This window comes from Meleagris gallopavo, chromosome 9, assembly GCF_000146605.3.
Source record: "Meleagris gallopavo isolate NT-WF06-2002-E0010 breed Aviagen turkey brand Nicholas breeding stock chromosome 9, Turkey_5.1, whole genome shotgun sequence".
Lineage (NCBI taxonomy): Eukaryota > Metazoa > Chordata > Aves > Galliformes > Phasianidae > Meleagris > Meleagris gallopavo.
In genome coordinates, this window is record NC_015019.2 from 12779068 (window position 1) to 12792060 (window position 12993).

General features: G+C 39.7%; 1 protein-coding gene across 1 annotated transcript in view; it reads left to right on the plus strand.

The window, feature by feature from the left end:
• The first annotated feature begins 4618 nt into the window (after nt 1–4618).
• Nucleotides 4619–12993, plus strand: part of ATP7A (ATPase copper transporting alpha) — a 23777-nt gene continuing 15402 nt past the window's right edge. Inside the window, 4 exon segments of the mRNA XM_031554680.1 lie at nt 4619–4867; nt 7143–7304; nt 9182–9671; nt 10409–11137. Coding sequence (XP_031410540.1) covers nt 7197–7304; nt 9182–9671; nt 10409–11137 — 1327 coding nt within the window. The 5' untranslated portion in view covers nt 4619–4867; nt 7143–7196.

Below are 12993 nucleotides of genomic sequence, written 5' to 3' on the forward strand. Positions count from 1 at the left end.
TCGTGCGGGGGGCGTCGCCGTGCGCTGCGGGCGGTGGGCAGGCGGGGAGTGGTGCCGCTGTCGCCCGGGGGGGTTCGGAGCGCGGCTGCGGATGAGCGGGACGCGGCGGGAGGCTCTTCCAGCTTTTTTCCCTCCGGCTCCGAGCTGCTGTACGGACGGCCAGCGTTTTGCCTTCTCACTGCTGCGCTGCGGGTTTTTCCAGTGCTCCCACCAAGCACGTAGCGTCGGTATGCTGGAAGAAGGCCAGCGCTTGTTTGTGAGGATTTGCGGTAGATTTCCTCTGAGAGGATGCAGATATAGCAAGCTGTAGCCGCTCTGTGCTCGTGTTCTGGAAATTGCACATAACTCGTTAGTGTGAAGTTGTTCTTAAAAGTCTTTACGTAGTCACCTAAACGGCGTTTCTGTGCTTGGAAACCTGTTGCGTTGTGATCCTGGCTGAGAATAAGCCGATGGGGAGTTGTGCAGTGTGGTAATGCACCAGCTGGGTCTGTGCTGGGTGAGAGCATCAGCACGGTTTGTGTAGGAACACGTAAATAAAGAGCACTCTATCCAGCTGTAGAGAGAAGACTGGACTTGTTTTTCCTCACCAGGTGATGAATAAGTGAAGGAAGAGGCAGCATAACACAACACTCAGTGGTGTCACTCCGGTTTTCCCTTCTGCAGTGCATTATGTATGGCATCTTGAGACTAAGCCCGGGAATGGGAGCCCTCAGCTGACCTTGGTGTGCTCATATAGCAAGTCTTGCTAAATTATAATCTGCTCCTAATGTTCATAATAATTTCTCCAGGAGAGGCATTGACGTTCTCCAAAAATCCATTTCAAAGAGTTAGTGGAAGGAGAGGAGCAAGTGAAACAATTTGAGAAGAACTTGTCTGGAATAGTTATAGAACTGTCCTTAGAACTGACATAGTGTACATTCAGTTTGTGATTTTTTTTTTCATCTGCCTGCTATAGAAATAAAACTCTTCAGGGAAGTTTCCAGTCTGCTGACCAAGCAGTAGTTGCTTAAGACTTGAGCAGCGTGAATTACCCTGTGTAGTCTCATATAGCTGTCTGTGATAGATATTTATTATAGACGTGCAGTTTCCCACACTGAGTGAGTCTCATTAATCTGATCTGACTTTAAAATGTAACCATCTGTCAGGGAAAGAAAAAAAAAAAAACCCACAAAACTCTCTTCTGTCAGACCAGGTTCCCTGTAATTTCACTATTTTCATAAGCTGAACAAGGTGATACAGCTTTGTCTTCTTATGCTGTCCTTTGTTCTTTTTTTTTGTTTGTGTGTGTGTGTGTGTGTGTGCTTTTGGGGCCATTTAGGCACACTCTTTTGCACGTAATGTAATTAGGAATTTTGCCTTCTGATACCATAAATGAAGCTTTTAGGTAGGACTGAGCCACTTGGAAACCTTATCAAGCCCTAAGGCTGTAGTTAAATCTGACAGATTCTGTGCCTGGCATTTGTTTGATGCTGCCCAGCTTTTGCTGGCATCTTTCAAAAACTATACATTCAAAATATGTGTAGAAAACTTTGGTGAAAGCTAAAGTTGTATCCTTCAAGGAGTGCACTCAGTCATTCAGTTACGTATCCCTGCTGATCTATAGGACAGACACGAAGCATGTTTGCTGTTTCTATTACATTGTAGTGATGTTACACTGCAGTGCCTGGGTTGGCTTTGATACTAGAAACTCTGAAGCATTTTTTGGGATGTAAAGTGGGAGTGTAGGGTTTTACCAATGGCTTCTATTTTACCTTGCTCATCTTTTCTTGTCAATGTGAGGTTGTAACTGACAGCTTTGACTTCACCTATCTTTAGCATGCTTCAGAGTGCTTTACTTACTAAAACTGCTGTTAGCAATTGGTAAGGCAGGTATATGTATAGATAATAAACTATTAGAGATATTACAAGCAAATAGATATTAGCAGATATTGAGACTGTAGCACTAATTAGCAGCAGCAACAATTAGAGGTAGTATAAGGTCAGTAATGTAATACTTGCAAATACAGGTTGCATTGCAGGTTCAATAAACTCACAAATGCTGTGATAGCAAATGTGGATTACAAGCATGACTCTACATACAACAGCTTATGTACATGTGTGTATTTCGTAGAACTACCGGTACCAGGTGCTTTAAGTGAGAAGTTCTAAGATCAAACCACTGCTGTAGCACACGAAGATTGCTGAGGTGCACCCTCAGCAGTTTGTGGATAACACCAAGCTGTGGGGTGCGGTTGACACGCCTGAGGGACGGGATGCCATCCATAGAGGCCTCACACCTAGGCTGAGCAGTGAGCCCAGGTGAAACTCATGAAGTTCAACAAATCCAAGTGAAATATCTGCACCTGGGTTGTAGCAAGCCTTGCTGTTAGAATGAGCTGGTGGATAGCAGGATTGAGTACAGCCTGCTGAGAAGGACCTGGGGGTACTGGTGGATGGCGAGCTGCACATGAGCCGGCAGTGTGCCCTCACAACCCAGAAGGCCAACTGTATCCTGGGCTGCATCAAAAGCAGCGAGGCCTCTGCAGGGTGAGAGGGGATCTGCCCCTCTGCTCTGCACTGTGAGAGCTCACCTGGAGTGCTGCATCCAGAAGTAGAGTCATGGAACCACAGAATCACTGAGGTTGGAAAAGACCTCCAACATCACCCGGGCCAACCATCCACATAGTTCTCTGTGTTGGAGCACATCCAGAGGAGGGCCACAAAAATCCAAGGGATGGAAAACCTTCCTATGAGGACGGGCTGAGATCTGGGGGTGTGCAGCATGGAAAAGGGAAGCTCTATGAGACCTGAGAGTGGCCTTTCAAGATCTAAAGGGAAGCTACAGGAAAGAAGGGGACAGATTCTTTACAGGGTCTGTTGTGACAGGACAAGGGGAAATGGTTTCAAACTAAAAGAGGAGAGATTTAGATTAGATATATGAAAGAAAGTTTTACAGTAGGGGTGGTGAGAAAGTGTAGCGGGTTGCCCAGGAGGTGGTGGTGCCCCATCTACAGAGACACTCAAGGTCAGGCTGGATGGGCTCTGAGCACCTGATGGAGCTGTAGGTGTCCCTGCTCACTGCAGGGGAGTTGGACTGATGGCCTTTAGGGCTCCCTTCAACTCAAGCCATTCTATGAGTGCTGCGCAACCTCATGAAGAGTGTTTTGATATGTGTATCCTTTTTCTTTTCAACTTGGTAAAATATTAATGCACTTAAGGAGAAATAGCGTGAAACTGTCAGTATTTGTATGTCAATTGTGTACATATAATTTATTAGTGTAACATTTTTGAGGCTGCTTAGTCATGAATATGTTGCAACTTATTTTCAGAAGGAGGAAAATGTCTTTTAAGTTTCAGCTGAAGTATTTCTTCAAGGAAGCGCTCATAAGGGGAGGTAGAATGTTACAGAGGAATATACCCAAACAGAATGCTGTCATGGGTGTAAGAACGTATTAGCTTTTAAATTTAAATTTTTAACAAGTTTTAACTTGTTATTTCCTGGGAATTTTGTAACAGGAGGAAAAAGGCTGTGTGTATACATTCCCTATATAATGTCATCCTTTCCTTAGAAAACAAGTCTCTTAACAGTATCAAGAGTGCTGGAAATGCAAACAAGGTTGGGATGCAGTTTGAGTGTGTGTTTGAATTACAGTTCCCTCAAGGTGAGGATTTTCTCTACTGTGTTTATATTGTGCTTAGTGGCGTGGTGCCCTGATCTGTTGTTCATAAGAGAACAGTCTTTTAAAAGCCCAAACAAACACAAACCCCTCCCCAGGGCAGTGAAATGAATGAAACTTTGTTTCTGATTTATTATTTAAATCTAAATGCCAGCAGATTTCATTTTATTTTAAAGGAAGAACTGTGCCTATACAAAACAATGCACATCAAATCCTTTCAACGTAATAGGATTTCAGTGTGCTTTGTGATCTTAACGTGGCTACTGAGGTTCAGAATTACTGCAATCAAATTTTCTTCCATAAATACCATATTTGAAGTCACCTTAGACCCTTATTTAGTTATAGCAGACCAGAAAGGTAGACTAACTGCAACTGCTGTTTCCTTTTCCACATATTACCTCTTAAGTGGGAAACATGAGGCTGTATGAAGAGTGGTGGATCTGAGTGTATGTAGGATGAACGGCAGATGGGGAAGGAAAGAACTCCAGAAAATTGAGGAAATACTTTTCCCCATCACACTGTAATAATACAGGTTTTATATCTGGGGTTTTTTAAGTATTTATACTGTTTTCTCTCTATATATAAACCTATGTTAATTCTCACCTATGCGTTAAAATAAATAGCAATTCTGTTAAGTATTGCAAACACTTCAATAATGTTACTTTACCCTATTGCTTGTGTAATTTGACACAAGATGAGTAGAAAAGACAACACTGTACCCCTGCTGGTTGTAGGAAGTGGCTGTAACCTACTGTAGCTTCACTCTTAACCCAGAGGACAGGCAGGAGCCAGCAGGCTTTCTCAGGCTGCCCTGCACTTGTACACCAGTTCATCCAAGGCAACGTATCTTACCAACCTGTGTTAATTTTAGATAGCAGATCACAGATATTGTTCTCCTTGCTTTAAATTTCTTCTGAATGTAGTAATAGTGCAGTTGTCAGGGCAGTTCCAAGTTAATGACAATTTAAATTCACTTCTCTGCAGGCTGTACGAGATGACATGATAGGCTGTGGTGGCTCAGTTCTCTGTGTGTCTGATTGTTGTGCTTACAAAATACCCTGCAAGTCAAGTACTTCTTGAAACTTCACCTGTACTTTAGCCTTGTGGGAAGATTCATTGCTCCCTGACTGTGGAATTACAATTACATCTTTGTTTGTTCTTCATGGACTGAGCATTCCTCATGGAAGAACTGAAGGATCGATAAGGGCCAGGTGATGAAATGAAAGCATGTTTCTTTAGTTAGCTTTGTAGTGTTTTTTACAAAATATTTTGTGTTTTTGTGTATACAGACAAGCCTGAGAAAGGACATCATGTGAAGCTCTTAAAATGCACTGCTGTATGGATTCATTACTCCCTGGTGTTTCAAGTGTGGTTCCCTATTTCTGTAGATGTGTAAATGATTACCTATAACTATTTCTGTGTGTTGCTGATAATTCAGATCATCAAAATAGGCAAGAAGTGAGACCTGTACTAACTCTTCAGGTAGAATTATCATATTAGTTCTTTTCTTAGCATGCCAAGTTATTGTTTTCTATACAGAACAGCATAATGTGATGCCTTATTTGATATAAGTTGCTGTTTTATCTTCTGAGTCAGCAGAACGCAATCAGCCCAGCAAGTGCAAGTGTTAATGCTGATTTTTGAGGCTTAGCAATAACTGAAGCTGTTGTGGCCAGCTGCTTTCCCTTGGATCTCTTGGCACTGGGATCACCATGTTCTGCAGTGCATCCTTTCACACTCACACTCGTCTGGAAGAAGGAAGCTGCTTTTTGTTTCTGATCCCACAGTTGCCATCAGTCTCGAGGTGCACATGCAGCCCTTTTGCTTCCCAACTTCATCCATTATTTGGATGGCAGGATGAAACATCAGCACTTCATGATATATTCTGAGTAAATACGTGATGCCTTCTAGGAAGGTCAGGTGTTGTGGGTTGTTGGGGGTGTTGGTAAGGATCTGAGCAGCTGTGGGAATGTTTCTGAGACTTCTGTGACTGTGAGGGGAAAACTTTCCTCTGTTGAACGCTATAAAAGCAGCTCTTTGTGGTGTTCAAAGCCTTGGTGACCATGAGGTTTTCTCAACAACTTGCTGACCATTCCTGTCCAATAGCCATGCTTATCATCGATGTGTGTGAATTCCTGTTGTCTCTTGTGGCATACTCTGTGGTTCTTCAGCAAAACTGTTATTGTCTCCCGGAATATAAAGTCTCACACTACAGTTCAGACACTTAGCTGGTCATTTGTGGATTTCAGGGAATGCACTAGGGAAATCCTTAAAATCAGTTCTCAGGCTATCTTTTATGATGTTTGCATGTTTATTTTATATGTTTTGACCTAGTAATTATAGTTAAATTTGCACGTGCTAGTATCTGATCAACGAGTATGCAATGTGTTCCTGGCTCTTCACACAGAATGCGTTTGAATTAAGTATTTATTTCATCCATTGGAAATCTTACTATAATTCAGAGTTTTGCACTGTCCTCACCTGTTGGCTAAGCTTCAGCATTTGGTTTGAGATTCTATGTAGGTGAGGTAAGCCCGGTTCTACAGTGAAACCTTCCAGTATTCCACATGTGGCTTCAGAGTGTCTGAAGGCAAAACCAGAAACATTCAGATGCAGTTGTGAAATGCTACCAAGGAAAGAACAAATTAATTTTGTTAAATGCTGTTCTTACTTATTGTAATCTGGTTTCAAAGACAAGTCCCTAGGGTAATAGCCATCTAAGCACGTGTGACTTCAGCTGTTGGGTTAGTCATCTGAAGTTGTTGATGCTTTCACTGCAGACAGTTTGACTGATTATCATCCTGCTCATTAGCTGTATATGAAAATGAAAATATAATGAAAAAATATGAATTTATAAAGGCTTAAAAAAAATTTTTGTCCTCTGTTACTTAGTCTGTGTGTTGCACAAATGAATTCTTTTGCAATTGATATTATCTCTGTAGACAAATTTCATTCGGGTTTAGTGGGAGTTTTTCTGTTTTTTTGTTTTGGCTTTTTTTTCCTGGTCTTGTATTGACAAGCAAAAATAATGATTATTTGAGAGGAGTAGATATTAAATATTTCTGAATGAGATGTGGAAAAAGCTTGTTTTATTCCTTAGGACTAGTTCCAGCATTACTTCCTCTTGCTAACAGAGGATAATACAGAAGAGACAATTGTCCCCTGTACCTGTGCTTTATATGCTGTCCTCTATTGGTTTTCCAAGTGCTTTCTTTTCCAAGTAATTTAATCTCACACCAGTGAGTCACAGCTTTCTTGCATGTGATTAAATGATCGTGACTATAATACAAATCAATCAATTTATAAATGTCTGAATAATTCTGTCTGAAAATTCATGGGACCAAGTAGCTAAATGCCTCCTTCCTGCTAAGTCTTACCCAACATCATATGTTGATCAGATTTTGAAATCTACTGGAGTTACGTGGCCAGGTACGTCATCTGCTAAATGGCAACAGATTGTTTTTGTGTGTTTTTTTTTAATTTTAGAAAAAAATCAATCTTTGACCAACAGAGATGAGAAGACGTGAGTAGAGTTTGAAAATGGAGGCAAGATCCATAGTCATTGGTGTGGAGGGAATGACATGCCACTCCTGTGTTCAGAGCATTGAACAGCATGTTGGGAAGATGAATGGTATCCATAACATCAAAGTAAGTAACGCTGCCCTTTTGTTAGAAAGTTTTGTTCTTGTCTGGTATAAGCAAGAGAAAAGCTAATGCTTACTGTACTGCACGGTACTGAGTTGTGCAGGGAACTGAGTTGTCATCTGTTACTCCTCAAGTAAGATTCTGCCTCAGTTCAGTAGTGTGAATTTCAGTGCTTAATTCAGTATTGTGAAATAATGAGAAGCTTACTAAAGCAAGGTAGATGTTCTCGTTCTTTTGTGCTGTCCATTAAAAGAAATAACAGCAGAATTATAGTTCTGAGCAATTGATGGAGCTACTTGGTTTGCCCTTATCCAGACTTCCTTGAACTGCCTTGATGTTAACCTCTATTTGTGATGCTTTCTTGGTGCAGAGGAGATGCCTTTTGCTCCTATGGCTAGTTTGTGCAAGAAGGAGCAGCCCTTACAATTACAGCTGCATGAAATTGCTGAGTTTAATTACTAGATTGTGAAATCTTGCTGTAAGTAAGTTGTCTGTAGTAGTTGATGTTTACTCTAGAGAAAATAGTATTTTCCTTGGTTGTGTCAAATTTGTTTCCATTTTAGTGGGTATGTCAGAGATGAACACTTCCCTTAGCCATGTTTGGCACTGTCTGTATCTGGGGGCATATGGCTGTTGCCTCTACTTATTTCAAAAGGTTTATCATGGTGCACCATTCTGTACAGTGGCAAATGATATGCCAGTTAGTACAGTTTACTTCTGTGTGAAGTAGGAGTTCATGTATGCTTACAGAAACGTGATTTGCTTTTAGAATTTCTAAGAATTCTCTGAGAAACAAAAACTTATGTTTATGTTGAGTGGTTATGAACTAGGTTAGCCAGAGAGGTGAATACTGAATTGCTAATACAGACAAGCAGGGCTGCATTTAGGTAATTTTTCCTCCAACTGCAATGAAACCAATAAATGTCCATATTCCTAATTCTGCTAAGGCTCATAATTTGGACGAAAATGAAGACAGGTTGTTCTTAAAATCATTTAACTGATGTGATTTAATTATGTCTGTGGCCTTTAGGTTGTTGCTTTGCCCAGAGTAAAGATAAAATTTAATGACTGTGTTAGGCCTCTGGCAGGAGGCTTTTCCTTTTGGAAACTGCAATAATTGTATTTGATGTATTATCAGTTTGGAGCAAATTAAATTGTGGATATTTGTACCATTGACTGTGAAAGGTTAATACTAAATCAGAAGGTTTCTGGATCACCAAAATGTACAGAGATTAAAAAAAAAAAAAAAAAAGCTTCTTTGGTATTGGCCATGTATCTAATTTCAAAACTGAATTTTGCTCTCTGAAATCTGATGCACTTTATTCCACAAAGCAGAGTAATAACCTGTGCCTAAAATGCCAAGAATTATTGGACTCCTTTCACTGCTACTTAAATATTCTGGATTTTCAAAGAACCTTTTCTTCTATCCTTGTAATTATTATATTACTACTAACTGCAAAATTGTGCAAACAGTTAAGAATTTTTTTTACTGTGGGCTCATTTGCTTTCAATTAAATTGCACTGAGTAGTTAGAGTTTGCAAGGCTTGTTTGTTTTAATGTAAGATGTATTGATGTTGTCTGGATGTCTTAAGAAAATGTGGCCTGACAGATTCTTCTTGAAGAATTCTGAAGTTGGCAAGGAGAAAAAAAATCTTCTTTGTCTAGCCATGTTGTTACAAAGATGAGCAGAAGTTATTGTGTGATGGCCATTGGTATGGCTTCATTGTTCGGAGTAGGTAGTGATGGATAAAATGATACTGGACAAGTATTATTAACACCTGCAAATAATAGCTATTCATAATCCCATGCAGGTTATTAGTTCCTATCTCTTAATATTGCAATTTGCTAAATTGGTTTTTATTATTTTTCTCTTTGCAAGGTATCTCTAGAAGATAAGAATGCCGTCATTATTTATGACTCAAAACTGCACACTCCAGCAACGCTGCAGGAAGCAATATATGACATGGGGTTTGATGCTACATCAGCTGATTCAAACCCACAACCTGTTCTACCTGACACTATTTTTCTTACTATTCCTACTCAATCAGCTCTAACATCTAAAGAGCTTCGTAGTACACTGCTGAAAAACAAAGGTATCCTGGATGTTAAGATGTCTTCTGATCAAAAATCTGCAGTGGTGACTTTCCTTTCTTCCGTTGTAAATGGCAAGGAGATTATCCAAATGGTCCCGGGAGTGGACTTAAGTATTTCAGCACCAGAGGTAACTCCAGGAACATGTGAAGATGCCAGCTGGTCTCATGCAAATAGTGTTCTGTTGCGCCTGAAAGTGGAGGGGATGACCTGTCATTCCTGCACTAGCACTATTGAAGGGAAGATTGGCAAATTGCAAGGAATTCAACGGATTAAAGGTAAAGCCTCTCTTGTAGAAAAAAAATATTTTTTGTAAAAATAGATACTGTCTTCTGATGGCGTTCTGGAGATACCTTGGTTTTAGATTAGTTCTATACAACAGTTACCTATTGTGGTACAAGATGCATAGTTGCATGTTTAATTTGGACAAGAAGTGAAGGGGGACCAAACTGTGGTGAGGATATTTCTGTTAAATGAATGATAGCATTCAGTGATTAGTTTGTGTTTTGATAGAGAAACGAGAGTAGTAGTAGAGTTCTTTAAATTTATTTTCAGTCATAGAATCCTTCAATATCAGATGTCTTTTCTGTGTTGCAGTTAATGTTAGTTTATATTTTCTTTCCAATTAAAATTAATATTGTCTCACATGATTGTATTCAAAAGGAAATTATCTGTGTAAATAGCTTTAACATGAATGTAATGTGGCAGGCCCTGGATAAAAGAATATATCTGCTAAGAAATAGCGATGTCATTTATGAGCGTCCTGGGACAAGAGCAAAAACTGAAAAGAAAAAAGAGAATGCTGGACAATGCCACAATTCCCAACAATTAACGATTGAACTAAATCACATTGAAATTTACTGGGCCACTTAAATCTCCTTTTCATTCCAGTTAAATTTCTGAGTGTTTGAAGCATTTTTTGTAACCTTTGATGACATCTATTGCTGTTACAGGAAAAAATGCTTGTTATGCTTAGGGCAGTAATGCACACTTCTTTTTATTGTTTAATTTTCAGTGTCCTTGGACAATCAGGAAGCTGTTGTTATGTACCAGCCTCATCTAATTACAGCAGAAGAGATCAAATGTCAAATCGAAGCTGCGGGTTTCACAGCATCTTTCAAAAAGCAGCCTAGACCTCTTAAACTCAATGCTGTTGACCTGGAAAGGTTGAAGAATACTCAGACCAAAAGTTCTGATACAGCACCACTGAAAGAAAACACAAGGAATGTGAACGATACAAAGACTGCTGTCTTCAGAATCGATGGCATGCACTGCAGTTCATGTGTCCTCAATATTCAAAGCACCATATCAACACTCCCATCAGTAACAAATATAGTTGTTTCTTTAGAGAATAAATCTGCTATTGTAAAATACAACCCAAACTTAATTACCATAGATGTACTGAGAAGTGCCATAGAGGCAGTGTCCCCACAGACATTTAAAGTCAGCCTTCTTGACAAATATGAAAATGTAGCACTTTTCCCTGCACTGGTGTCTCCACTGAAGTCTGTGAAGGATGCTGGCCAGCCCCTTACTCAAGTCGTCGTGATAAACATTGAGGGAATGACTTGCAATTCTTGTGTGCAGTCTATTGAGGGAATCATTTCCCAAAAGTCTGGTGTAAAATCTATTAATGTCTCTCTGGCAAATAGTAATGGAATTATAGAATACGACCCTCTGCAGACGTGCCCAGAAGATTTGCGATCTTCTATAGAAAATATGGGGTTTGATGCTTCTTTGCCAGGTAATGACATATTAAACTTAAAAGTAACCTACAAACAGAGGGAATTCAACTCTTTGAAAGGGTAGATAAGAGCAGGACAAAGGGAAATGGTTTTAAGTTGAGGGAGGGGAGATTTAGGTTGGATGTGAGAGGGAAATTATTTACAGAGAGTACAGAGAGTGGTGAGGTGCTGGAACAGCTGCCCAGAGAGGTTGTGGATGCCCCGTCCCTGGAGGTGTTCAAGGCCAGGCTGGATGGGGACCTGGGCAGCCTGGTCTAGTATTAAATGGGGAGGTTGGTGGCCCTGCATGTGGCAGGGGACTTGGAGCTTCATGATCCTTGAGGTCCCTTCCAACCTGGGCCATTCTGTGATTCTGTTTGGGATTTGGTGCCACTGAAGATGAAAATAGCAGTTAACATGTTATACTTCCTGTACGTTGAGAGAAGCTTTATATGTTCATTGCTAGTGAGCGAGTTAAGTACACATGTAACACTTCCTTGAAGACTCCAGACTGATAAGAAATGATTGAGATATCTGGAAATATAAATAGGAATATTGATATTCAAATGATGTCCCAATTTGCTGCTGCCTGATATTCAAGAAATGAATATGGAGGGTAAAAGGGGCTTTGCAAGCTGCTAAGAATAGTAGATTGCTGGGCTAGTTTCTTTACTAGCAAATTATTAGAGAAAACTTGTGAGGAGTAACCAAAGGGCTGTACCCTGACTTTGACATGACTGAAAGTGACAAAAACCTGAGGAGTGTGGATATCAATAAAGAAATTAAAATGTAGCTTGCCATTATGTCTGGTATGCTAAAAGTAATTGCACATTGGGAATAGATAGCTAGGTAGCAAAATCCAGAAGGCTACAGAAATAATCCAGATGAGTATTAATGGGAAGAGACTTCTCGTGGGAACAGTGAAGCTCCATTTTTTTTATTCATTAAGTTTTAAGAAATAGAGCAAGTGAGATGCTTTATGGCAGTAACCGAAGAAGTAAAGCCACATACTCACATTTAATTCCTTTTATATTGCTCATGCATAAATATAGCATCTGAATTGATATGAGAAGCAGCTGTCTGTGGTTTGAAAGCCATTCTGTAAGGCCAAAAGCACTGAATTTCTGTACAAAACATGCATGAACCTTGTGCCTCAGGTAAAGTCAATAAAATTACATGTAAAGCTAAGGTTGCAAAGCAGATGTCTAGCTTGCAACCTATCAAAGAGGATAAAGGATGGTACCACAAGATGGATGAATACAATGAGGAAAAGCAAAAGAAAAATTTTATTAAGACAGGCAAAGTTTCAGTGGTCTAAACACCATCTGAGTTGGAAAAAATCTTTGCGGTCATCAAGTGCAACCAACAGCCCAACCTACAGATTCCCTTCACTGGGCCACACGCTTCATGACCAAATTTTAGTTAACCTTCTGCATTACTTAGGCACTACATCCTTTCACCTGTTAAAATTCTAAATAAACTTGTTTTTAGGTTCTCTTATTCTTATAAATTCTGTACTTTGTGAATACAGGATTTTAAACAGGCAGCCGTCATGAAGTCACACAGCAAATATGGTACCATAAGTGTCTGAATGTTGACTGCTGTTCACTATCCTACATTAAGAATGGGCCTGAAGACAATTTCTTCATGTTTCATTGGACTGAGAAATGTTGCTTGGAACAGACAGATATGGCCATGACTTTTTTAATAGAAAAGATTAATCAAGACTGGATTTTTTTATGGCTCAAGTATTACAAAAATATATGTGATAAAATAATCTGGAAGATTTTGCATGTTTCCACAATCTATGAAATCTTTTTTATTTATATTTTTTTTTAGCCAGCTGTATTTCTGTAGCCTAGGTTAAAAAAAAAAA